A 26,999-nucleotide genomic window follows, 5' to 3' on the forward strand; every position below is an offset into this window, starting at 1 on the left:
TTTCAAGCTGTCATGGGTCTCCCAGGGAGACTGTGGGCCTGGAAAGCCTGTGGTGACTGAGATGGGGGGCTTCAAGCACCTAATTTTGGATTCATCTTGGCTAATATGAAACACTTACAAATGCCCTAGTCATGTAGGCTTCTTTTGGAGAGGCTGGAGGGTGATAGGCAGCCCTAGGACACTACTCATGATGTGTTTCTCCTATTTGTCTCCTTCAGCTCATCTAGACCTCAGCTCAGATGTAGTCATGGCACTGCACATGGCTGGGGTTACTGAGAAAGGTCTTTCCCTACTGACTTAGGGGCCACCGCTTCTCCCTAGCCTGCACGTGGAAATGGATGACAACCTGGACATCCACCCCAGCAGTGGGATGTGGTCAGATGTAATGAGTCTGGGAGCGCATCTCACTGAAAAATGAATGAAAAACACAACTCCAGGCTGCTTCAATTGATGATGGTGGGGGGAAAATGAGCCATGCAGAGCTGGAGCTTTCCCATGGTGACCACCCCAGAGTGCGCTGGGAGTGCTGGGCTCCGAAATGAGTTAGGTGATAGAAAAATATTCAGGTGTGTTTTCAAGTCTGATTCTCTCTCCCCATCATGCAAAGAGAATGGATACGAATTGCCTGGAGGAGCAGACAGGGGTCCAGGGCATGAATGTGTGGGAGGTACTTGTGTGCTTCCAGGTGGCCCATGGCTGGAGGACATTACCCGACGGGACACAGGGATCTGTCAGCTGCGGCCACTCACATAACCTGGCCAGAGAGGTCAGACACCGCTGTCCCCATGAAGAAGATACTGAAAAGGGACATGTGGCAGTGCAGCCCCATGTTACACCGGGGTATTCACTTGGGGCATTCACCCAGGGCAGGGGAAAAAATGAAATGCAATTCATAAGGTGATGTCATTCCTGTTAGGAAGCAGGGGATAAAAGGGAAAAAAGGCTGAAAAGCTGTTTGGAGAAATTGTTGAACCAACCACCCCATGAGCATTCTCTGAACCCGCCTGGCGCCGATGCAGCACACAGGGATGATCTCCCCCACGGATGTACCCCCCTCCAGTCAACTTCACCCACCGCCCACCCCACCGGCAGACACTGCCTGTACTGATTAACCAGAAACAGGCTGAATCTAGCCAGGGCAGCATTACTGTTCCCCACTGCAGCACAGAGAGTGGAGGTGGGCAGCTGCGGAGGGCTCTGGCAGCACCTCCAAATTGGAAGGAGTCAGATTTTTTTCACGCTTATCCATGATTTCACTTTAAAAAAGGCCGGAGATGCTATGAGAAGGCAGAATGGAAGAATTGCAAAGAGGAGAAGGCATGTGAGTTAAAAGGGGGAAAATCCCTCAGCTGGTGACTTTGGGAGGCAAGAGGAATTCACTGGGGCAGAGGATGAGATGTGAGCGAGAGGCTGAGCCCGGGAGTCCAGACCCAGAGGATGGATGCTCACGCACCATGCAGCAAGCCGGGACGCTCAGCCAAGGGGATCACACTGGGAGAGGAGACCAGCCACGAGTCCTGCCTTGGAGGAAGGAATTGGGCTCAGCTTGGAGGCTGCTGATGTGGCATTCGGGAGAATTGCAGCTCCGAGGGCTGAGACGCTTCTCAAGTACAAGTGACTGTGGGTCCTCTGGGGAAAGGAGAGGAAAGGAGGTTTTAGCGGTGTCTCCTGGCAATAGCCTTGGGTGATCACTAATGGCACCTGTCCCTCTATCCACATAAAATCCCTTTCTGGAGGTAAGGCCATAGTGATGGATCCTGAATTAAACTGCAGTCTTCAGGGTGGGCCACTTCAATCCCAGGATTTGATTGTGAGTTGTGTTTTTGCCTTAAGGGACAATGATGATTTTGTGACTCCAGAGGACACCATTATTTTTTACCATTTTCTCCTCTTCCAGATGTGTGCTTCCAGACTGCAAGATCATCAGGTGATTTGGCTCATTCCTATGAAAATTAATCTCTTTGCACAGTTATCTTTTTTATCATTTGTTTCTGGATGCCACGTTGCTACCTCCATAAAAAGGGTTTATGGGATTTTCCCTGCCCCCACATTGTAAATCGAGGTCTGCAAAATGTAGAGTAATTTATCACTGAACATTGCCCAGTTTAATGTTCATGTTTGAACATGGCCATAAAAGAATTACATCATCTTACCTCTGACCAACTTTTAGGGCAAAAGGACCTTATAAAACCAAGCTCTGCTTACCAGCAAGGCACCTTCTCTTGTGTTGGGAGCACAGAGAGCCTATTCATCATGAGCTTCACTGGAAAGTACGAACTCCAGTCCCAGGAAAATTTTGAGCCTTTTATGAAAGCCCTTGGTAAGTGCCTGCATGTGCTGGGTGCTGCTTTGCCTCCGCAGATCCCACTGATATTTGGGACTCCAACTGTGCTGATGTGCTGATGACATAGATTGAAAATATCTCTCAGATTTCCTATTTCTGTCTGTCATCTTGCAGTTGTACTTGTGTGTGTCTTTTAAATGCATGTGCATGGAGGTGTGATATAAAAATAGAAGAGAAAGCATCTCTCTGGCTGGTGGCTGGAGGTCAAGAGATGCTGGGTGAAATTTTATGGCTTGCAGGAAAATGGTCCCAGCAGTCTCTGCAGCCATGGGCCAGCGCAGCAGTGATGCGCACACGTGCTAAGCCAGCGGGACCTAAGTGGCTTAGGGCAACTGCAGATCTGCCCTGGCAAGCTATGAAATTTAAGGGCGACCAGGACATCGCTCAGCCCACCGTGCTGTTGCTCAGCAATGCTGCAAAGCCCCACATTACACTATTCATCAGAAAAAGAGTAGTTGGGTTGTTTAAATGCTTAAAGATGAATGTGACTAGATAGATTTCCACCAGTGTCTGTGCCAGGCAATGTGCTCCTGCAGGCATTCAGGGGGCTTTGCACTGCATCTCCTCAGTTATGTGCCAGAGGGGCTCGACCTGGCAGATCAGCTTCAGGCTTTGGAAGAAGACTGTAGTGAGCTAGTTCTGAGGGACCCTGAATCTCATAAAAAAAACCAACCACTTGGTTCCCTCCTTCTGCCTCAATTTGTTCCATTTTCTCTGCTTGCCTCTCAGTGAAAGAAGGAAAACAGGGTTCCTTCTTTCCCTCTGATGCTTGGTCATGGAGGTAGCTGTTCCGCTCCGAGCCAAGTCAGTGGGACAAAGGAGAAGTCTAGTTCCCACACAAACCCAGGAGGATGGCATTTGTTATTCTTACTCCCCAGCAGACTCAGGGCCGTGTGGCCTTTGAGGAACCATCGTCCTTGTGCTTTTCCACACTAGAATTGAAATTCTCCCAGCTGTGGGTCCCCAAATCCCACCACATTCATTTGGCAGCAGCAATCTACCCACTGATGGCTCCAAGGTCCAACTAACGTCTCTTGTTTCTGGGCAGGGCTTCCTGATGACCAGATCCAGAAGGGCAAGGACATCAAGAGCATCTCAGAAATTGTGCAGGATGGGAAAAAGTTCAAGATTACTGTGACCACTGGCTCTAAAGTCATGCACAATGAGTTCACCATCGGGGAGGAGTGTGATATTGAGATGCTGACAGGAGAGAAAGTCAAGGTGAGTGATCAGAGCCTCTTCTGCCAGGGCTGTGGGGGCTCAGGGACATTAAATTTCCTTTGTAGCCATCCCCCCTGCACTTGAGCCAAAGGGGACCAGACCACAGATGTTAAAGCTGACAAGGACAAAGACCTGGGTAATTCCCCAGCCTGGTTCTGTCTCTCACAGTTTGCATGCACGATTTAATAAAATGGGAAGGGGCTAATTGCTGAAATCGAGTCTGTAGATGTGACACTCACTGCCCTGCTCCCTGCAGGTCCTCAGCAAGTCTCTTAGGGACATATTTCCAAAAATTACAGTCCATTTCTGAGCCACATTCCTGAGAAACTCAGAGCCCAAGACTCTGAAGTTCCCACCTTCCCTCTTTGCTTTTACAAAACAAGATCTCTAACCAGCACTTCTGCAGACGAAGCCTTGCATTTCTAAAGCTATTTTAATAGCCATTTTGGAAAACGCTGAAAGCCAGTGTTTTAATAGCCCATTTGGAAAAGAAGGATAGAGATGCTTTGGCAAATTTTTTCTGACAGCAAAAGATCTGAAAGATGTGAGGTGGAAAAAGGTTGACTTTCTGTCATGTTGCAACACAAAACATACCCCCACCTTCATTTTGTTGACTTAAAGGTAGTGCAGGAAAGTCAGCCAATGAATCATAAACCAATAAAGCTCTCCTTTTAAGTCCTAGCGGCTGTTAGCTTCTCTGATAGCCTTTTCCACTGCTTCTGTTTACACTGGGTGAGATGACTTGGCAAGGTGAGGATTTATCACCCTTGAAATTGGGTCAGCTCCCGTTCCTGGACATTAGTTTCCAATGATTCATAAAACGTCAGGACAGTGCCACCGGCAAATATTGCCTCTCACCTCTGACATCTAACAGAGCTTGCAGAGGGGATGGTGGCAACTCAGGACAGAAGGGGAAGGACAAAATGCAGGGGTTGAGATGGTCTCCAGCAATAACACGAATGCCTCTGTCTCCTCCTACCAGGCTGTTGTTCAGCTGGAGGGTAACAACAAACTGGTCGCAAACCTGAAAGGACTGAAATCCGTCACCGAACTCAATGGAGACACCATCACCAACGTAAGTGTAGAAGAGAGGGGCAATGGCCGGAGTTATGGTGCCTACAGCTGCCTTCAGGGTCCTGGCCCTACAAAGCCCACAGAGACACTGGCGACCTTAGAGAGGTTCTGGAGATGAACACATGGTTGCACTCAGGCTCTGTAGCCAAAGCTGGTCAGTTAGCCAGGCACTGAAGGCAGTTTTTCAGTATAGTCTGATCCAAAAAGTATTCTTTGACGCTCTAATAGGCATTTTTGATCAAAGTTTCATGCAATGAAGGCATGTTCTCACCGTCTCAGATGTATATGTTTGTGGCTGGGCCTGGCATTTTTTTACAAGAGAGGTGCAGCAGATTGATGCCAGTTGAGGGATGCCAGGTATCCCTACCTGCTTTGGTGTATTCATGAAGACATCCAAAGCTTTAATAATTCAGTTTATAGGATATCAGCTGGGGACCATTCCTGTTTTGATTTGCAAGATCAAATCCTTTCCAAGTAGAGTTTGTAGCCAAGTACCATGAAAAGCTAATGCTTTCCATTTGTATTTCAGACAATGACCATGGGAGACCTCACCTACAAGAGAATCAGCAAGAGAATCTAGAGACCCTGCACACGCCAATCATTTTACTGTGTAAAATGTGTCCATTAAAGTAAAATTTGTATTAAAGGCCTCTTCATTATCATCAACCTCTTCGTTGTTGCTATAAATAGATGCAAGCCTCCAAAACTCATGCAAGCCCTGGTAGAAATTGGGCAACAGGCTGAGCCAAGGCTGTGCTGATGTTGGCGAACGGAGCTGGGCTAGGGCACAGGCTCAGAGCAACTGAGTGACCCTCTGAGATGTGCTTCATGCTGACGAGTTCTCTTCCAGACCCTTCCTGGGGACAGGTGCCAGCATGCTGCTGGGGATGTCCCAGTGCGTCATGCATCTGTGGCTGGCCTGGCTGGGTGGATGAAGGAGCACTGGGCAGGGAAAGGTCTCTGTTCCCTTTGCTTACAAATATGGCCAAACTGACCACAAAGTGACTGGCAGGACCAAAGGATGGGGAGGTTTAGTGGGCTCAAGGAAATGTCAGTGACCCTGCATAGGAAGATGCCTTGGGGAAACAACAAGAAGGGGGGCAGTTCGAATGTCCCAACCGCCATCCCCATCCTCACACCTCTGCAACAGGATCCAGCCCTACAGGCTCTGTCCACCCCATCCTCATCTCCCCCGCATCCCTCCCTACCAGCAGGAGAGTCCTGGATGGCCTGCAGGTGTCTAGTGTGTGTTTTACTTCAAACCGCGCCTGATAAATTAGGCTGAATTGGGAATTAACTCTCCTCCCGGGGTGAAATACAGGTTTCCTCTCCTGTCAGGAGATGGGCACCGGTTGTTCACGCGTAGACACAGAAGGAGCACCAAAGTCATTTCCCATGCTCTCGCTTGGCACTGTAGGCTAGAAGGAAATGTGTTTTTCTGATGCACACAGGAGAGGAAACTCTTCCTTCTTAGCTGCCTTTCCCAAGCCCTGTGCTTGGATTATGATTGGGAATCAACACTGGGAAATGAATATATGGCTGGTGTGATATACCTCGCTGGGATGATGTTCTTACAACTGCTCAAAGCTGATCAGGATGTTAGGAAAACAACACAAGTGCTTCCCTACCTACTCCTGCAACACCAACACGTGCCACTAAAGGACCAATTCACCCTCACGTGCATCTTTTCCTCGATTCCTCTCTCCTCAGGGAAGGTTTTCATGTTACAGGTCCCCATTGACCCTCATGCTGAGAACTGAACCAATATGGATTGTCACACAGGACATCAGATGGGCACCTCATGGACAAACGGAAGGACTTAGCTCAACAGCGCCTAAAGAGCAAATGTTGGTCTCCAGTGAACTCATCTTATCTGGAGAAACATCAGCAAAAACATTGAGAAATATCAAAGAGGAAAAGACATGGTTTTGTTTTCTTGATATTCTGCTGAGAAGCAGATAGGGGATTCTTAAACAAACCATTCCTTTTCATCTCTTGGCTGCCGCTGAAGGTCTGGAGCAAACCAGTTGCATTTTGAGATAGGTGGGCAGACAGCAAAGACCTTTGTTTATCTAGAAATCCAACCATTGCCTTTAGACTTTTCCTTAGCTCCATTGGCTGCCCACTGAAAGCTGATCCATGGACTATCCCTTTTTTTGCTCAGTGCAAAATTGATTAAGCACCTGTCTAAGCTGAAAGGCAGGTGCTGAAAGGCATCAGAGCCCCGAGCTCACGCTGAAGGTGAGCAAAGGTGGATTCCCGTCCCTGGAAACCGGTTGTTCAGTTAGAGCAATCCACACAGCCAGTGCACCACACCAGTACAACTGGCTTCTGGCACAGACTCATCTCATGTCCATCTGCTGCCATCACTGCAGATGTTTTCTGATTTTTAACCAAGGAGACTAATTTACCCTAATTAATTTATCCTGATGTAGGAATTCCACTTAGTTTCATTTGCAAAGTGCCCGAAGTTTGATGTTGCACATGTCAGCCACAGAATCATTTTTCAGCAGTTTTTCGTCAGAAAAACACCGCTTTACACAAAACACCATCTGTGCGTCTTATTCAGTTTGCACTTAATGCCCACAGGCATACATAACACTTTCTGGAACCAGCTTCCTACTTCTGCCATCCCTTGGTCAACCACCCATGGACATCATGGAAAGAAATTATGTCATCATAAGGAAGTAATGGGGAAAAAAACACTTGGGAAAGAATTAATTAAAATTTAGCCAAGGACTTCAGGGTCAGGACTTGTGTAGAGGGAAACAGGCTTCCAACAAGAATGTAAATAATTTTATAACAGGTTTTTTTGCTTTGATTTTTAATAATAGTGGTAGAAAAAGGATGTTGTTGCTGCCAAGATCTCTTCTGCTTTGAATCCTCAGAACATTTTTCAGGACTCCCTCCTAGCAGGTCCATGCTCTCAGACTGGTGCCACTGGGAACAATCCTTTCGGGTATATCACATTCCTGTATCACATCCCCCATGTTTGGAGGTGCCACAAGTGATGTTATCCAACAGGCATGCATTTGTGTCAAGCTCGGGCTTTATTCCTTCTTGTGGAAGAGGCTTGGTGAGGTCTCATTGCTGGGTTCAGGCATGACTTGAATCTTTTGGTTTTTGAGGGCAGCCTCCCTCATCTTGTAATACATAAACTCATTCTGTTGGAACATGCGCAGCTCCATCTCCGTCTGGACACGCATGACCTGAGGGACACAACAGCTTATAAAACCTGTGACACAGGGGATCTCAAAGCAAGTGAATATCCTTCAGGGATGTCCTAGGCCATGTAATGACTGATGCAACTTAATCTAGGTATCCCACCAGAAGGACCAAAGCTGACTGGACACAGATATCCAGTTACTTTCTCAAACCTGGTTGCCTGTGTACTGTGAAGGTGAAGAAGGCACCAGCCCTTCCTGCACCAAGCTCTTCCACAGGCTGTTGGGAAGCCTCACATTCCTAAACCTGATGCAGGACCTAGAGGCGATGCTATGCAGCGCCAGGGGGCGAATGTTCTTCCTATCCACACCCCGGGCCTGACCCTTGGTGTGACCCATCACCAGCGTAGGCGTCACCTCATGTGGAAGGAGGTAGAGGAGGAGAGGGATCCTCTACCCCTCTTCACCCACATCACAGTTGCATCCCCTGCATCCCAGGATGCATCATGAGCAGAGTCATTCCCAGCGCTGCATTACGGCAGAAGCTCAGAAGGGATTTTAGGAAATCTTTTTACAGCTGTCTGTGAGTTTATTCAACCCTTGGTTTAAGAGTACAGAGATAAGCGTGTGCCACATATCCACTGTTTTCCTCCTAAAGTAAGTGGGAAAGGAAATGGAGGTGCTGGCGTCTCGCCCTCTGCTACACATAGGGAAAGAGTCAACAGACAGGTTGGCTTTAGGTACTAGATACTCAGTTTTCTGATTATGTGAAATTGCACTAATAAAGGTTATAGCTCTGCTATAACAGGGCCAAGACATCAATAAAGGATTTCATTTGGTATCATGTAATTTCTTTGGCTAATAAAGGAGAGTGCTGAAAGCCAACAGGTCACATCAGGTGAGTCAAAGGCTAAAGAGATGATAGATCCCCGGCTGCAATTGCAAACAGTTCATCATATCCAAGCAGGTGTAATTCCCTGGGATCTGCAGCTCTTAACCTTAAGCTAGGAAATACACCTATCAGTCATTTGAGGAAAAAATACATTGCAGCTTAGAAGGACTGGGGAGTGGTAAATAAAGAAGAATGGACACCAATATAGAAAATCAGTTGGTAAACTGGGAACATCCATACGTAGTTTGATATAGTCAAATTATAATGCCATCCACCTGAGAGCAGCAAAATCAGGCTGTCTGAAGAATGGGAGGCTCTGCCCTTGGTCACAGGAGTTTCAAAGAAGATTCGGGGTCTCAGTAGCCATTTTTAATGTATGTCCTGGTGCAGGATAAAAGCTATTTTTCAGGGATGAAAATTTCCCACAGGAAGGGAAATGCACTTCCCAGCAGACTATAACATAGTCTAGAGAAAACCACAGCACTAGTAAGAAGCAGTCAGTACTTGATACAACTCTCAGCTTTTACGGATGGGTTGCTTCTACAGATTTTGCCCAGACAGACAGCAGAGACAACATGGGAGATGACACCTACCTCCAGGTCTTTGGTAATTGGGTGGGAAGGTCCATGGGTTATCAGGAGAATGGCATAGGCTTTACAGATCAAGCCATGCCCGGCTTCAATGAGACCAGCATGCCAGTGTGTCACTCCTGCCCGCATCACGGCCATCCCTAGCTGTGCATTGTTGGGATGGTATATTTTCCTGGAAAAACATTGAGTCATTTTAGTTCAGGAAAGACCTGGGTTCCCAAATGTTTGTCAGTGACGTGATGTGTTTGACAAAGAGCAGACTATTTACTCAAGTGGAGACCCTGTTGCATTTGGTGCCACTGAAATGTGCAACCCTGCTTAGAAAAGGGCAGGCACGAGTTACACAAGGCACGAGTTACACAAGGACATGAGTTGTTGTGAAAGAAGATGAACAACCTGCAAACGGGGAAAGTTGGACATCTGGGTTGGAGAATGCCAAGCTCTGTCATTCCACATTATTTTGGCACAAACAAAATCTAGATCTGACCCTACAGCCCAGACAGCACAAACTTAACTTTAGATGCTGAATGCGGTGCCTGAATTGAGAATCCAACAACCGCCAGCTTCTCATTCAAAGCGGGGAGAGAAACAGGTGGTTCCAGAAAATCCAGAAATGTTCATCTCACACCCTGGAGATGCATCCCTGCCTCTAGGGACTGTCAGATCAGTCTCCTACAGTCAGTACCCGAGGTGGGCATGATGAACCCTGGCCTCTACATCCAACTTTAGAAGCACAGGCAGAGTTAGAAGCTGCTTGGATTTACCTGAAAACCTGCCTTCATGGGCTTATTTGGCATAGTGAATTGGCAGATCTTAAAACAGGGAAAGAAATTACTGCAGTCCCCAGTCTGGACTGAGAAGCTGAGAAACAGGGAGCGGAAGCAATTTCCCCTGTGTCATTCAATTAGCTCTGTGCCAGGGCTGGGACATGAAGTGCCTTGTCAGGCTTGCAAGCCAGGGATGTTCATTCTAGACTCTGTCACCGTTTTGGAAAAGAACAAAATATCACAGGCCTTTTGGGATGAAACTCACCAAAACGGCAAGTAATAGGAATGAGATGCTCTCAGCAGGAGGTTGAACAAGATGACAAAATGGGCGCTTCTCTCTTCTGTTCTCTATGGTTTATGTTACTTTTTAATTTTTTTTTCTAATTAATACTTACCGGTCCTGTAGTAAAACCTCAGTAATAATGAAGTACATCTTAGTCTGAGGTTTGCCCTGGATCTATGTTAACTAAGCCTGAATTTCTTTATTCTCACTGAGCCTTTACCACAGGACTTGTGCATACCAATTAGCCAAGACAAATACCCATGTATTATTCAAGAGTGAAGGGAACAGACCATCTCTTGCAGTGATAGCCTCTCTGTCCTGCACCCAGGCTCTGTGTCTTGCTACCAGGGCAGCCGTGAGATGCTTCTGAGATAAAACAAAGAGGCTAATGAAAGATGTACCCAAACCATTTCCCTGTTACACTTTAGTAAATCGAGGTGTTTGGGAGGTCTTGTGCATTTAGGGTCTGGTTATATAATTGGGTCCCAATCTGAATGCCGGCATTCAGATTGGGACCTGATTCATCAGCCCTCCTGAAGGGAGGAGGCTAAGTTAGTTATTCCTATAACACACTGCCTAACATCGCATAACAAGAGAGCTCTGCCAAAAATAGGGCATAGACATACATGTAGCCATCCACCATCCTCTTGGCGTAATCAGCTGCTTCCTCAAACATCTGGAGGTAAGACAGCACCTCAGAGGCAATGCTGAGGATCCTCAGGAGGTAGATGTTCGTGTCCCCCAGCACAGGCTCCTGCTTCTTCAGGCATTCACGGCACAGCTTCACAACCTGCACTCGGGGGAAGCAGGGAGAGGAAGGGAAAGTCAGAGCACCTTTGGCCCCGAAGCTGCCACACCAAAGCCCTCTGGGTTGCATGGTCAATACCAGTCCTCAAGGCCAAGTTAGCCTCCATGAAGGTTGGGGAAGATGGGATATGCTTTGATTTGTTGAGAAGCATCAGGCTACCAAAATGATTGGTGCCCAAAGCTTTCTCTCCCAAGGTTACATTCATAAAAGTGATGAGGAAAAAGTGATGTCTACTGTTCAGGAGAAGAAAGATCCCAGGAGTCCGGATTTTGTCAGAGACCAAGTGCCTACAGGACTCATACTCCAACACCATCCACCCAACCTCCTACGAACACTTGGTGCAATGAATGCTCTTAATGACCCCATGGGGCTGGAGACACAAAGCTGCACTGTCCCATGCCTGTCTGCTCTGCTGCATCTTGGCTGCATCTATCCCTGACACAATGTCCAGATCTCTGCTCGGGGGTGCTTCAGCCTTTTCCCAAAGTAAGTTCAAACCCACAGGCTGTTGCTCAACCTGGAGTGTCTCCTGAAGCTGTTACGCTCTGAAGAGAACAATAAAATATTTCCTGGGTCAGCAAAAGAGAGAGAAAGGAGGCAGTGACTTTAGGTCTCACACCCTTTTGATCTGTGCTCCAGGTGGGACATGGGTCTCCCACACCACACACTCACCCTCAGCACCCAATGAATGAGCGACACACAGGAGCCAGGAAATGAAGAGGAGATCAACACAAGCAAACATAGCCCATAAACCCATAGCTTGACACTTGTGGCAAGTCTCCTGACTGTCCTGTCCTTCTCCCAAACCCACTGTCCTCCTTTTAATGAGGCTACCTGGCAGGGATGAGTCTTGCCCTTTAATACATATTTTTTGCCCAGGGGCCCTTGGTTCAACACCTGTGTCAATGGGAGGTGCTGGAAGCCACTTAAATCTCATTGTATCATCACTACAAAAGAGACAAGGCTGGGAAGTCCTCTCAAACATGGTTGTGCTTTTACAGAGGGCAGAAACAAGTGTCAGCTTTTGCAATTTGAGCTGTCAAGAGGGCAGGAAGGACATGGGTATATTCAGGTTACAGCAATGGGGGTTTGTTTGATCCTTTGATGTAGAGAGGGACAAGACCTGCTTTTCCTGGCAGTGTATGTTCAGCAAGAGAGTAAAAGTAGCAGGACTCACTTCGTGGTAAAGTCCCTCCATGCGGGCCTTGTTGATCTTCTCCAGCGTGTCCTTGGAAAACTGGATGACCTCCTTCACCGTCTCTGCAGAGGGCTGGGGACAACATCAGGAAAAACAGTGAGGAAAATGCACTGCCTGATGCATGCCAAAATACCCTGATTGAAGGGATGCTTGTTCCACAGTTTAGGAACACAAATCAGCTTAGCAAGATGCTTCCCATATCACTCACTACCTTCCTACCACTGGCTTCCTACCACTTCTCTCCTCTGGAAATGGGACAGAACTGACCCTGCAATTGGAAGGTCTCACAAGATGCTGAAGAGTCAGCATGTATCAGGTGCTCCTAGCACAGCTGCTTGAGAGAAATGAGGCTCTTGAATGAGAGATGGGTGGAATAGGGACAGGAAAGATCACTAAACTTTACCCAACCTGAGAAATGCTGTCATTAGGTCCAACCACCATAAGACTGTTGACCTCAGGTTTCAGTTCCATCCAGAGAGTGTATTTTCCCACATACCTTAAAGAAGTTTGGATTTCACCGTGTATTTGAAGGCATGATGCACATCTAGGCATACCTGACAAAACACTAACCAGCTCCTAGTTAGTTGCCTCCTCTCCCTTCATTTAATGCTGAAATACAACAATATGCTATCCAGCACTATCGTTCATCTTCTGTTTTTCTGAGCCTTTCAAATTTGCATTTACAAACTATTCTAGCTAACATGCCCTTCCTTTGCATAAATGGGACACCTGAAATTAGCCCATAATCACCTGACTCCAGGAGCTTGCAGGAAGAGCCTGGTCTGGAGACACATGATAGAGCCAGAGCACAGGCATGTGCCCAGCGGCCAGGAAGGACCTCTGAGTGTGAACCAAAAGCAGAGACCCAATGTTGCAACAAAGGATGCAAAGATTTGGAGTCAGGACCATGGGGCTGTCCTGTTGTCTTTTTCCCACACCTGGTCAATCAGATTTTTGAGGAATCTGTGAAATTCAGCTTGTTGGGAAAAGGCCTTGAAAGTTTTGTATGGAAGGAAAACCAGTAGTTTTTTAGAGCCATATACCCCCCATCTATTTATGGATACATCTGTACGTGTTATGATTTATTACTCTATATTATTAGACCGAAGCTATCCCAGCTAATCGGATCTTGGCAGGTGTTTGAGCAGCATGCAGGGTGTCCTGATGCACAGAGCACATTCAAAGGCAACGTTAACATCAGCGCAAATCACCTCACTATGCTGTCTGAGTAAAGACTCCCAGAATAGGTACTTGAACCAGCACTTCCACAGCAGCTTTGTCTAATAAAAATCCTCTCTTGCATTTACTAGACCCCTAAGCCTGTTGCCATTATGAACAATGGGAACTTTGCTACTATTTGGAAGGGGTGAAGGACTGGAGGTCAGAGCGGCTGTTGAGGATGTAAGCTGTCAATCTTACATATATTCATAGCGCTTTTTCCACGCAGCTGTGAGTGTTTCCACTCTCAGGCAAGTGAGCTTGAATTCAGAAAATGTGATACAGCCAGTGGCCAGCAGACGTGTTCTGCGGGTGAGGTCAGTCTGGATACTTATTGTCTGTGGATGGAGTGTATTTTTAATAGCTGAAATCATGCACCCTGCATAGTTACAGGCTTTTTCTATACAAGCACTTCAGATTGTGGAGGACATTTACCCAAAAGTGCATGCCTTCCCGCTGCATGCTGCAGAGCACCTCTAATGCTCATGAAAAGGGGATAGTACATTTCACTGCTCAATCAAGGCTTGATAGCAGGTGTTAAATGAGAGCTGAGATTTTTTTATGCCATCCACTGGAGGAGATGTTTGAAAATACTTCTAAAGAAAGTCAGATGAAAATGCTTCTGCATCAGAGGACTGAGCTCTGTGACAGCTTTACATTAGAAGTGGGGAGTTTCAGTAGTCAGAATTAGCTTTAAGATGAAGCTTGGTAATTTAGTAATAGGATTATAGAGCAGGTTCTTTTGCACTAATGGGGAACCCAACAAGCAAAGATTTTCTTCTAGTCCCGTGTCCTTCTTCCCATGGCAGCTCCCTGGTATCAGTTTGATCCCATTTCTCCAAACCTTGCTCAAGGAGAGACATTTGCTCTGCAATATCCAGCCTTTTCTGACCACCACCTATATGAAAGAAGAGTCACGGGACTGAGCATGGCTTTCTGGTAACTGTACTGAGCTGAAAGCTGAGGGGTTTGTAGTCATTCCCAGGAAGGTGCAGCTCCACCGGCCTCTCCTGGTGGCAGTGCTCATCTAAGAGGTCATGGTTCCTCATCCCACCTTTGCCGTTTGGTCCTGCCCCACATCAGCCCCTGAGCGGTACTGTCTGCTTTGTTAAGTGATAACACATTAAGTGACTTGATAATACATTAAAATGCTCTTGCGCTGCCTTGCCTTCCCTTCCCTTCTATGCTTTGTAAAGCTTGCAGGAGTAGAAACCCCTTAAGCTAACACTGCCACAGAGGACAAAAAATATGAGCAATTATATCCTTGGGCAGAGCAACCTAAAATACACTCTTAGAGCTACCAGTATGCTCGTAAAGTGGAGCTGCTGGCCAAGTAACACATCTCACTGCCGATAGCAAGACACAGCCTTACACCCTCCCACTCAATGACTTGTGAGACCTCCAAGGAAAACACAGATTACTTAAAAATGAGCAGTCAAACATGTTAATTCTTGACAGTCAGTCTGCCCAAAACAACCATGCATGTATGTCCAGCGACGGTAAAAACTCCCTGTGACAGGCCTTTGCAAGGAAGGTCTGGAAGTTAAGGCTTCCCACCTTCCTGGCACCAATGTGATGGTACGTGTTTTACAAACCGTACAGCTTCCTCAGTGCTTGTTAGTCGAATGAATCAACTGCAGCGCATCTTCTTTTCTGCCGTTCAAAACTTTGATTCCCTTTCAGTTCCTCAAAAAAAATACAATCTAAATGCTGGCATTTTTCTCAGCTCTGGACCTAATTTTTCAATATTTTAGCATTCTGCTTGTTGATGGACTTTTAGGTCAAAGTTAAAGGCAACTTTTGTGGATTTTTGTAAATAAAAAACTGCACTTCTGTTGCATAATAGGGATTAAATTGGCCTTGCATGGTGGGCTTGAATTGGTGTTGTGCTCCATCAATGTTCAGTTCTGTTCTCATTTTTTACATTGGCACCAGTCAGGCTTCTGACAAAATCTGACTCTGTTCCTATTGAGAGTGTCCCCGGGCTGAGGAACCATGGTCACAGAGACACACAGATGCCTTGGTGGAAGAGATGCAGCCACCTCCGGGTTTGGACACAGCAGGACAAACCATACCTTGCTTTCCCCCTCCTTCACTGCCAGCATCAGGTCATCCTTAATCTGTTTCTTGCAGTGCTCACAGGCACAGTCGAAGTAATACTGCTTCTTCAGCTGCTTCCGCCGCTCCTCGCTCACATTGAGGAAATCCACATAGGAAACTGTCAGCTCATCGCCAGGAGAAATCTTGCTCAGTGCCCGCAGCTCAATCCTGGGTGCAAAGGAGATGACATGTGGACTTGGAGAAGAAGCAGAAGCAAAGGCACAGCAGCAGAGCCAACAGGGATGAATCCTGCAACCTGCCCCTGCCTTGCAGGGGTGAGCCCTTGCCCTAAGGCACTGTGTTAGCTCTTCAGGGAGGCAATGCAGAGACGGACAGCAGTCTGGTTAACTGAATACACAGTAAAAAGATGGTCACACCAGTTCCTCCTGCCCCTCTGCCCATCCCTGGCAGGGGTACGTAAGGGTCTGAGCTATAAACAGATTGAAGTCCCATTACTCTCTGTGGGAGGGGGCTGAACCTAGACATACGCTTTTATTGTGTTGCAGGCGATCTGGCCAGAAGAAAACACTGAGACCAGAAATACACAACAAGCCTTGCAAAATGCTGAGTTTGGACTTTAGGTCTTTTTTTAAGTACCGCTTTGCATGCTCCCGGTACATCCTTGGCTAGACTCCCAGATCCTGATCCGTGTTGCTTTCGGTATCATTTTCACTCCGAAAAGTTAAGACACATTCCCTCTGGGTCCTGGGAAAGAGATGTCCTCGCCCTGTTCATGCATATCTACATAAAGGCTTAGAAACAATTCTCTGGACACAGTCTATTTTTTATATATCCCATTTGATCTGATATTGCTAATATTAAACAGGAGGAAATTGCCAGTCTCTGTTACTAAACCAAAATCCACAGCAAATCCTTAATGACGGGCTTTTGGAAAGCCAGGTATTTGTACCTGCCTTGCTCTCATGTCTTTCCCTGCAAAAGGTCTTAAATAACATGCACACTCAAAACTATTCCCTTGCTGTTTCACTCTACACACTTAATCTCCCCGTTACTCTGGGTCATCTCTCAGTCATGCAGTCTGGAGAGGCACAACTGGCTGAAGAATCTGGCCAGACTGAGAAAAACCTCCATCAAATACCAATTGCAAGATGGTGCTTCTGTACCATCTATTCCACCATCTACTAGTGACAGTTAGAAATAATTCACTTGAGACCAGTGGCCTTGGGCTCTCTGCTCAGACCAGTCAGTTGTTTAAACATATTTTTGCAGCTAGGCATACTAACAGGTTACCAAAATGAAACCAGTCCCATGTTCTGAGCTCCCACCCTACTGTCCCCCTACAGTGTGGTACATCAGTCCTGGGACTGCATCACTGCAGGCAGTGTGTGCCTTGATCATGCTCCTGCTGAGCTCAATGGCGTGTTTGATGTACACACCTGCTACAAGAGGGACCTGCGAGGGACCTGCTGGCTCCCACCTGAACATGAGGGGCTTTAGATGGGACCCAATGAAGGTCTCACCAAAGGCATAGGTGGCATAGAACCCAAAGGTCTCACCAGGTACATTAAAAGTAAGTCTTTTGGGGAGGACATGACTTTTTCTGACATTACCTTTTCTGTGTGATCATATTTCTGCAAAGGGATGGTAATTCCCTTGTAATTCCCGTTACAAGCTCTCAGGACCAAGGGCGTAGCTCTGAGCCTTTCAGCTGTGCTAAAGCTGCTGTGAAAACTACTCCCCGAGGCTGGTCTTGACCTTCTCTGGCTGTTAGATCATATCAACAGTATATTTCCTACAAAGTTTATCACTAAATGTGCCATCATCACAAAGGGCAGCTATTAGTTATGTCACAACCAGGGGAAAATGCCAGCCAGAGAAAGGTGCAACCTGCTACTGCAGGAGAAAGTGCATGAAAAAGAGCAATTCCCATCAGAAAGGCTCACACATATAAACATTCCTGTTCACACTTAATGGGATCCTCGTTAAAGGGAGTCATGCAACCAGAGAAGCAAAATCAAGCCTCTGACTTTTATGATGCCCCTGATAGCCTAAGCACTGTAGGTATATTTTAAGCAGCCGTCCCTTGTGTGGAGGGGATTGATAGCGTTTGGGATAAGCCTGGAAACACATGGCATATTTTAAACGCTACAGTTAAAGAGACTGTGTCAGCTGAGAGCACCCCACCAAGCTTGTCCTGTGCTCTTTCCCCAGCGTCTGCCCCAAGCACCGAGGACCTTGAAAGACGCAGGCACAGGCACAGCGAGTGCCCGATAGCTCACAACTCAAAATGCCCCAAAATAGCAACTCTACTCAGAAGTGAAACTCATTTGACTGCTTTTATGGTCCTATCTATAATGCACCAAGTAAGTATCAATGGCGAAGAAGAGCACTCGAAAAGTATTTCGTATCTTATTTGAGGAAATTGCGTGCTTGCTTGAAACTGAAGTTTAAAGACAAAACAACTGTGTCCCTTTAACAGGACTGTCTGTAATATACCAAGTGCAGTGAGCTAAGCAGACAACTTTTTTTTTTTTTGCATATACTTTCGTGATTTCTTTAGTTCGGATCAGGTAACAGTGGCATCATTAAAAGGTAAAACATTAATTGGGTATTATGATAAAAAAGGATGAAACCTACATCTCATAGTATTGCTACTGTAGTCAACGCATTCCACAGGCACCGTTTGTTGCAGAAGAAACGTGGACTATTTAGTATGTCAGTAATGCAATCATTTCTCATCTCCTAATACGCAAGGTTTTATTTTGGGCTGTACAAGATTAGCGAGACCTTGTTCTGACTTTCATGCTCTTGCTGTAGTCAGGGGAGGAGAAATGAGAAGTGGGAGAGGGGAAATAGTGACTGGGAGGAAGCCAAGGGAGAGAGTGGGAAGGCAGAGAGGGAATTTGCAGTGGGGTAGACAGTCACAGTATTACTATTATCGTTTTAATTTACTACAAAATGCAGAGTTAAGTGAGGTTTGTGTTTAGTAGGGGCTCCTCCCCTACACAGGGAGGAATAGAAGTTCAGAAAACAGGGAATTGTAAATTTTCTGCAAACAGAGGGAGCCCCTCAGGCTGTTTGTAGTTTTTCCATTAAATACAGGGCATGAGGGATACAGGGTAAGGGGAGAGGATGATGCTTTCAAGACCGACCCACCTCATCTGTGTGTGGAACATTGATCTTACAGCCTCATGACTGAAAGACAAAACAAACATCTGCAGTTTACACAGGTACAAGCACAACAACAAAAAAAAATGGGTACACGGCATAGAGCATCAGGACATCATCCTGCCAGAGACAAGGAGGTTCCCTGTGCCGGGCTCATGTTTCACTGCATGAGAACTTCGCTTTCGCTATGCAGCTGCCGTAACTGAATTGCCCATCACTGGGCCATGGAGTATGGGGCAGAGAACTGTCCTGGCATTGTGATTTTAGGAGTGGTCTCAGCCACGGGGTGTGCAAAACCCGCTCCTGATGTTTGGCAGGCACAAGGGGACTGGTTCTCCCGCACAGAAATGTCTCCACTGCCATCAGTAGTCATGCTTTCTAAAACACAGCTTGAAATGGACATCAGACAGGGATATCAGCGACAATGACTGGGCTCTGTGTGATGAGTTTAATGCATCCTCAAGTCCGGTATTGTGCCTTGAGCGTTGATAGACAGCTCAGTTCCCACAACAGTGGCTTATCATCAGGTTACCCCAGAAAGAGAAGAAACCTTCATAATTTACTGGGCCAATAACCAGATGGTCAAGTTTAAAGTCAGTTACAGGATACATGTGGGAGCTTTGACAAGCTGCCAGGCAAACAAAATGCCATTCCTCTACTTAATGCCCAGAAACTCAAGCTTCAGAGTTGCTATCACTGCTAGTTACCTCTTCCACTTCCCAGGCTGGTGGGAGAGGCTCTCCTCATCCCACTATGGATCTGATCCAGGGCAGTTGGATATCAGAGCACAGACTCCAATCTGACTTTGGATCAGACTCTATTTCCCACCAAGGTAATCATCCTAATGCAGTTTTGTTTTCCATTGCTCATTTACCAGCTGCTTGATAAATGCTGATACAGTTTTATCAGGTAAAACCAGCAGCGAGAACTGGAGCACACAAGCAATGTGTTAGTTAAAGAAGGGGAGGCTGGGACATTAACTTATATCACTAAAGTTTGGTGAATATGGGAATTCGTAAAATCTTAAGACCTACTGGAAATTTCGGATGAAATACTGTGGCTGTGCAGTTTTTGGGAAGCAGTTTCCCACAGGTAACTTGCTGGATCAGCAGCATTTTTACCTGTTCTGGCCTGGGAGGAGACTGGGAAGGGCAGAACATCCCTCCCGCAGGCTGCCGCAAGCACTGAGAGCAGCAGCCTCCACTCCCAGCTCTGCTGAAACATCCCTGCATTTCCCGTTTAAACTCTCTCCATCTCACATGTCCCACAGAAGTTTTCTTATAGGACTTGGGTGAGAATGGGGAATGCCCAGCTGCTCAGGGCATCCTGCACTTGCACGTGACTCGCTTTGCAGATAACAGTCATTAAGATCCCATTGCTAGAGAGTTAATCAGTGATTATTAGAGATGGTACACTCTCACAAAGATGAGGGTTTGTGTTAGGGATGGTTATAAACACATCGGCAGATAGTGGTACACAGCTGATTGCAAGCTTTGGTTATAAGAAACTCTTGGACTGTGGACTCAGTATAATCTTTAATAATTTATTAATCATATTTGTTCCTCAACTATTTATAAATAAAGCCTGAATATAAGGGGTGATCTAGCCAGCTACTTAGTACTTTATCTGATTATTTTGAGTCTGGTTTCAAAATTCACAGAAACCAGGGAAAAATTCTTTGCTGGTTCACTGGATTTGGGGTCAAACCTTGTGTATTTGTTTAGTGCGTCAGTCAATTTTTAAAATTTATTATTGTTATTTTTAAAATAACAATAATGAGAGAGAAAACAGTTCCCCTTTAGAAAGAAAATCCTGATTTTTTTTTCTGAGCTAGAGAAGGAAACAACAATGAACAGATTTTCTGGGATAGGGATCTGACACTGTGGGGCTAGCAGGGTCTGCTGAGCTGCCTGTTAGGATGCATCTCTGCTGTGCCCAAAGAAAGAAATCCACTCACTTGCCATTGTTGAAGATGACAGTACAGTTGGGCCAGCAGTCATGGTTGGCCTGGCAGAGGTTGGGGAAGATTCCCACTCCAACAGCCTGCAGTCCTCTTTGGTCACTGAGGGTAAAGCCGTTGCAGCTGATCTAGTCCCAAAACATAGGCAAGAAGAAGCATTAGAGAAACAGCTGAACTCAGCTACATCCAGGATTTCTCAATTCCCATCGATGCTTTAGAAGAGGTATATCTCCAGCACCCCATCTCCAAACTCTAAGGAGAAAGGAGTGCCTATGAGATCACTGCAGAAGGTAGTTGTAGAAACAACATCTTTAGTTGAGATAAAACATCAGAAGAGAAGCAATGCAGGACTCATGCAGATGGACCAGCCCAGAGAAGAGCTGAGTAAATGTTGCAGAATATTTGCTGTTAATATTCATTTGGGATGTCTAAGATAAATTTGGTTTGACCATGCATTGGTTTCCTTATATTCGCTTCCTGCAAATAATTCAGAAAAAGGTCACAGGAAAATGAATTTGAGGCAATTCAAGCAGAGCATTGGCAGAAAGCAAAGTTCACGCTTATTAAAACAGGTATCAGTTAGAAATGAACCTTAGGAGCTGCATTCAACGTGGTCACATTTGCTGGGTGGCCCACATAGCTTATAAAAACCAATTACTACTGTTTGTTATGAGTCCCAAACAATATTCAGAATGACTACTTTTGCATGACATATATACCAACAATGAATTATTATACTTTTCCATGTGGTACATTATTATCACACATGAATGGAACAGTTTTTAGTCTCTCTGCACCCAGCGGACCCGATTTTCTTTTTGGGGTGGGTACCAAAGGATGTTGTGTGTCCTCCCTATGCTAGGGCTAGCAAAGCCGACTTCTCCGCCACACCAGTCATGAGCAGAGGTGCGAGCGGAGCTCACCCTGGCCCCTTTGGCAGTGTTGCTAGGTGAGGGGTTAGTGCAGTCCGGGATACATCGACTTCTACCAGGGCTGCGGGCAAAGCAGCTCAGCCTGAACTGGCTTCTGGGAATTTCCCTCTCGGCTACACTGAGAACAAAAATTTGTAGTTAACAAGTTAGTAATAGATATTATTAATTATATTTAGTATTATTAACATTATTATTATTAATAATATATTAATATACACATATAAGATATACATATAATAATATATTAATATAAAAATAATAATTAACAATTATTGATCATTAATATCGATGGTATTATTAATATATTTTACCTATTTTTATTTTTTTATATATACAAAATATATATTTATAATATACATGTAAAAATCTAATGCACACAATATATAATAGACATAAATGTAAATACTAAACCAGATCTGCAATATTCAAATATATTCTAAGTATATTTACTAAAAATGTATTTAAATAGATTTTCTCAGCTCTCCCAGTTGCAGAGAGATGCCCAGTAGGACTTGTGATAACAACGCAGCACCTACGGTTGAGTGAGCCACTTGCCTGCATGGTTAAACAAATAAAAGGTTACAGACCTCACCCTTTCCGTGCCTCAGTTTCCCAGTGTCAGTGCAGAAGTGATGCAGATGGGGAACAAGCAGTATTCAAACCACCTGCAGCAAATATTGATCTCGGCTATCCCAACTGCTATGGCCTCTTAAGGGCAAGAGAGGGATGTACTTGGGCATCCTCAACTCAAGCTGGTTGGAGACTTTCTCCATGAAGCTGGTATTAAAAGTAGCCCCCCATTTGCTCTCCCATCCCTCTGACATACCACTCCGAATATGTGGGAGATGAACTGCATGCCGAACTGCTGGCTCTGGGGTGGCCAAAACTCAAGAAAGCTCTCCACGTCGGTGCGGAGCTCCTTCTTCTCCTCCTCACCGAAGCTGTCCACGTGGTTCTGCAGGTCATCGATAGAGACGAGGCAGCCCTCTGCCAGCCCACTGCCTTCCCTCTCTATCTTCCACAGGATGCGGGCAGCCAGCCTGGCCAGAAGAGAGCCCCAGGCGTCAGCAACACCACCACCAAGGGCAAGGAGAAGGACCAAAGTACCATAAAAAATTCATTTCATGGGTGGGAAATTGTGTGCAGACAGACTGAGACAGGCTCAGAATTGAATGGCTGATGGCTGGTCACCACCCACGGGCTTTTGAAGGCAAGAGAGAGAGATGCAGGGTTTTGCCCTGGTTATCTGGAGAAGTGGGTCCCCATCCCTCTACAGCTCTCATTTCTTTGGGGATTCCTCTCATTTTCTTATAACGGAGCCAGGATTTGAATCCAAATCAATGTATCCTGTAGACAAATTGGGGAAAAGCCCATCTCCTCTTCCACTTTTCTACCTACTCCCCACTTTCCCACACCTCCTAAACTACCCGGGGCAGGTTTGCCTCATCACGTTCAGCTGCAGTAGAGTTTTTGGGGCCCAGCACCAAAAAAAAAGCAGGAACACAACCCCCTCACACCCTGGATGCTCCTCCAAGTCCCCATCCCAGAAGCTCAGGGATGCTCCTGGCCTTTCCCAAACCGTCTCCCACCTCCATTCCATCCAAATGAGACCACTTGGCTCTTCCACACCACCCTCCAGAGGGATGCCCTGTCCTCTCCCACCATCCCCAGGCTGCTGGCTCAGCCCCTGGGGACCAGCTCTCACCTGATGTTTTCGGTGGGTGCCTTGCCGTGCCTCTTGATGGCGGAGCACTCATTTTTGTGGTTCAGCCAAGCCGCTCTCTGGCAGGTCCGGTCGCAGTAGTAGGCAAACTTACACTGGCCGCAGCGGTGGAGCCTCTCCTGTCGTTTGAAGCAGGTGTGACAGATGACGTGTGTCAAGCTGGAAGGACAGAAGGACACGTTGGTTTGTACCTCAGTGAAGGGCCAGCTCCGCCCAGTGAGGGTCCTGCCCGCTTTGCATCCCTGGGTTCCTCACACCCACTAAGGATGGACCCTCTGAGATTTTTTGGGAGGATGGAGAAACCTCCCACCGAGCACAATGCTTGTGCACTTGCCCAGTGCTGTTGCTTTTCTCTTTGGCTACACCAGAGACAAATATTTTGTTTAGAGGAAGACGGCCATAAAGCATTCCCCAGCTCTCAGCCCTCTTGTCTGCAGCTCATCTGCTCCTCCTCAGCACGTCCGCTCCTCCTCAGCACTGCCTCTGTTAATAGGATTTTCAGTCTGTTTTCGTTTTCTGTCTGGCCCGTGCTGAAGCACGAGCCACCCATTTGTTGAGCAGAAAGCAGATGCCTAATGAGCCTGTGGCTCCAGGGAGCATAAAGAAGACCGTGAAGGCAAAGAGCCAGTCTGAGAGCTTCACCTGCCTGCAACGCCTCTGAATTTGGCTGAAGTGAACGCCTGCTGAGCACTAAGGCTTTCCTGGGCCTCACATGGAGCAGGTCACAAAATGGAGCGGCAGCCACCACCATGCCTGAGACTTAGGAAAACATTGGGTGAGAGGTACCATGTCTCTGAGCCATCCTCACTGCTCTCCTAAGCTTTCCTCAGGCACAAGCATGCTGCAGGGATAAAAATATACATCAGAAATGCTCTGCTAGTGATCAGACCAGAGGTGTATCACAATGAAGAAGAGTGATAGATAGAAGTGGTTGCATAAGGAAACCCTGTGTTTGTGCTGCTTGAAACCAAAATACATTTCCATGGATTAAAAGCAGCTTTGCTTGCCATTTCTTTTTGTCACCGGGCCAAAGGTGTGGCTGTACTGGAGGTATTGCACTTGGCAATTGTGGCATTGTATTGGAAATGACAAGAGGAAACCAAAAGAACAGCTTCCTTCAAGGGAGATCTCTGTGGTTTATGTCTTCTCCTCCTTCCTTCAGTTGTGGTACGTGGCTGTCCACCATCAGGAGACACCAGTACAGAGCCCCAGGCTGGATGGGCTTGGGGCTTTCCTGTTCTCAGTGACTCCAGATAGATGCTTAGCATGGATTAATGAAGGTCTGAGGGACGAGGGCAGGCTCCTAGACATTCAGCAGCCCCCAAGCACAAATGCTGGGGAACAAATGGATTTTCAGCTGCCCAGGGTTGGCCGAGGACCATCAAATAGCTGAAGACAGAGGAAAGATGAAATCTCAAGAGCTCCCGGGAGCACTGGCTTGGGTAGGACCTGAGGTAGCCTAACTGTAGCGCCAAGCTTAGGGAGCAGTACTTGCATTTATGTCCACCATAAGATTTTATTAATAAATTCAGGGGATCTTTCACCTTCACAAGGCTGGTACGTGGCTGAGCTGAGAGCATCAATGATTTAGGGCTGGTCAGTGACCCAGAATATGCTGCCCATGGGGGTGTTGTTAAACATTAAAGATAATGATCACAGCGCCCAATGTGAGGCCGTGCCCTGCTCTCAGGGCATGAAGTCCTCCCTGTTTAGTCCTGTGTCAGCTTTAGCACTGTGCTCTTTTGGCCACTTAAAGCCTTCCTGCAGACAGGTTAGGAACACAGATTTCTCCTCCAAATTGAAAAGCCTGACGTGTCTTTCTCTGGTGCCAGCAGCTATAAGTGCTGCTCACCAGCTATTCCTGCTCCTGGCTCTGCAGTTTAACTAGTTGATAGGTTACTGTGAGTTAGACGGTCATGGGATAACTGAGAAACACCTTTCAAAAGGAGCAGGTTTCTTCTTTGCGGAGTTCAAAACAGTATTTCCAAAAAGCATTCTACAATTGCATGTATGTTACTATAACCAAGGGCTGGGGGGGTGGAATATATCAGAGGACACTGATGAAGAAATCTCACCTGATATCCTCCCTCTGAGAGTGTTCAGGGTCCTGGACCAAGAGGAAACCTCCCCCATGTCCCCCTTGCACATGTCCAGCTGCTTGCCCCTTCATTGGGAAGGAAGGGGAGACACTTTGATCTCCTGCCCAAACAACTTTGGGACTTTTGCCATGCTGCTAAAGGAGGCTTTTCACTGCCTGATTTGGTGTCCCCAGCTGCCTGCTTCTCCGGGCAACTGCTCACTTTACCTCTGCCTCCAGCCAGGCTCGACAGTGCAGGAGAATTTAAATTCCCATCACTCAGACACCACTGGCCCCAGGAGTGAGGTTCTCATGGCAAAAAGCTCACTGACCACAGAGGCTTCATTACCAAAGGAAAATTATCATCATCCAGAGCCCATAGTGGGGAAACTGAGGCACAAGGAAATAAAAAATATATTGATGATGACACAAGGAGGCTGTGCCACAGGCAGGAATCAGACTCACAGCCCCAAGACTGTCCTGCCTCTCCACTATAGAGATAGATATATAAACACACATATGCATATTTATATCTATCACAGTACACTTAAAATGCACTCTTATTCCTCTGGCACTATTGCATTAGCTGCTGATACAATCCACCCTGCGCCTTGGCTCTTGTGGGATGAAGAGGGCCATTGATTTAAAGCAGAGGGCCATTGATTTAAAGCAGGACAACCTGCAGCAGACAAAACCACATGCAAAAATGAGGTTTGGAAAATGACAGTGAGCAGTGCCAGCACACAGGAGGGAGCCCAATGCAAGGTAAGCAGCCGGGATGGGACAGGAGGGATCATGTGTCCTGGAAGGGGGACGCAGCCAACTCCATTAAGTCAAATGGAAGAGCTGGGAGATGGTGAGAAATGCGAGGCTGTGCTCTGTCAGTTGTCAAGTCAGAGGGGCAGAGAGGTGCAAGAGAGATTGCACTCCTTGTAAGGCAAAGGAAAGCCAGACAGCTGATAAAAGCTGCATGGTTACGTTGTGCCGGGAAGCACGGGGAGATATCTCACTCAGGGAATGGGGCTCCCTCCTGCCGCCTGCGTGCTTTGAGGGCAGTCAGAAAGTGAAAAGGCAGTTAAAGAAGTTTCCCTGTAAAGAGGAGTGACAGGTCAGAGGGGAGTATGGTGCAGCAAAACCCAAGTCCTCAGAGAGAGGCTTGTCTTCCCCCAGCTCTGTCTGGGAACAGAAAAATACTAAAATGTCGGCTTTGTGTTTTGCTGTTTATTGCATATAGTGTCCAGAGTTTCCAAAGCAAACACAACTGGTGGAACTTACCACCAGCCCTGGAAAGCCCTCGTTTCTAAGGAGATGCAGAAATGCACCAAAAAAATAGTTATATACAACTTCCTGAGGAGGAAAAGGAACAGATCACGTGGTATTGAAACTGCAGACACAATTGCTCATAGGTAGTCTGACTGGCAGGTATAAGAAATACCACAACTCTCATAAAACCCTTGCGGGATCCTCCGTGCTCAGAAATGGTTTAAAAGAAGACTGGATTTATTGAGAATGTGCATCA

General features: G+C 46.6%; 2 protein-coding genes across 7 annotated transcripts in view; one reads left to right on the forward strand and one right to left on the reverse strand.

The window, feature by feature from the left end:
• Nucleotides 1–2,187: 2,187 nt before the first annotated feature.
• On the forward strand, nucleotides 2,188–5,305 carry FABP1 (fatty acid binding protein 1). Its single transcript, XM_074587270.1, has 4 exons — nucleotides 2,188–2,320; nucleotides 3,393–3,565; nucleotides 4,548–4,640; nucleotides 5,169–5,305. The coding sequence occupies exons 1-4, from the start codon at nucleotides 2,254–2,256 to the stop codon at nucleotides 5,217–5,219; spliced, it is 384 nt and encodes a 127-aa protein (XP_074443371.1). The 5' UTR covers nucleotides 2,188–2,253; the 3' UTR covers nucleotides 5,220–5,305.
• The window catches only part of SMYD1 (SET and MYND domain containing 1), a 29,291-nt gene continuing 7,514 nt past the window's right edge, over nucleotides 5,223–26,999 (reverse strand). For 3 of the 6 annotated variants that reach the window (XM_074587266.1, XM_074587267.1, XM_074587263.1), the window contains 9 exons: nucleotides 23,386–23,562; nucleotides 22,507–22,720; nucleotides 20,746–20,876; nucleotides 18,777–18,815; nucleotides 15,635–15,827; nucleotides 12,321–12,413; nucleotides 10,962–11,125; nucleotides 9,289–9,457; nucleotides 5,223–7,848 (listed from right to left, as the gene is read on the reverse strand). In XM_074587266.1, the coding sequence (XP_074443367.1) occupies nucleotides 7,690–7,848; nucleotides 9,289–9,457; nucleotides 10,962–11,125; nucleotides 12,321–12,413; nucleotides 15,635–15,827; nucleotides 18,777–18,815; nucleotides 20,746–20,876; nucleotides 22,507–22,720; nucleotides 23,386–23,562 (1,339 nt within the window). In that variant the 3' untranslated portion in view covers nucleotides 5,223–7,689. The remainder of the gene's footprint in view (nucleotides 7,849–9,288; nucleotides 9,458–10,961; nucleotides 11,126–12,320; nucleotides 12,414–15,634; nucleotides 15,828–18,776; nucleotides 18,816–20,745; nucleotides 20,877–22,506; nucleotides 22,721–23,385; nucleotides 23,563–26,999) is intronic. The other 3 variants (XM_074587268.1, XM_074587265.1, XM_074587269.1) reach the window with 1 other exon arrangement.

Source organism: Larus michahellis, chromosome 5 (genome assembly GCF_964199755.1).
Source record: "Larus michahellis chromosome 5, bLarMic1.1, whole genome shotgun sequence".
Lineage (NCBI taxonomy): Eukaryota > Metazoa > Chordata > Aves > Charadriiformes > Laridae > Larus > Larus michahellis.

Bases quoted from the DNA above. Each gene is read 5' to 3' on its own strand.
- FABP1 (XM_074587270.1), top strand. From the start codon at position 2,254: ATGAGCTTCACTGGAAAGTACGAACTCCAGTCCCAGGAAAATTTTGAG. The intron at 2,321-3,392 runs GTAAGTGCCTGC...GTTTCTGGGCAG, and splicing joins GCCTTTTATGAAAGCCCTTG to GGCTTCCTGATGACCAGATC. The intron at 3,566-4,547 runs GTGAGTGATCAG...TCCTCCTACCAG, and splicing joins TGACAGGAGAGAAAGTCAAG to GCTGTTGTTCAGCTGGAGGG.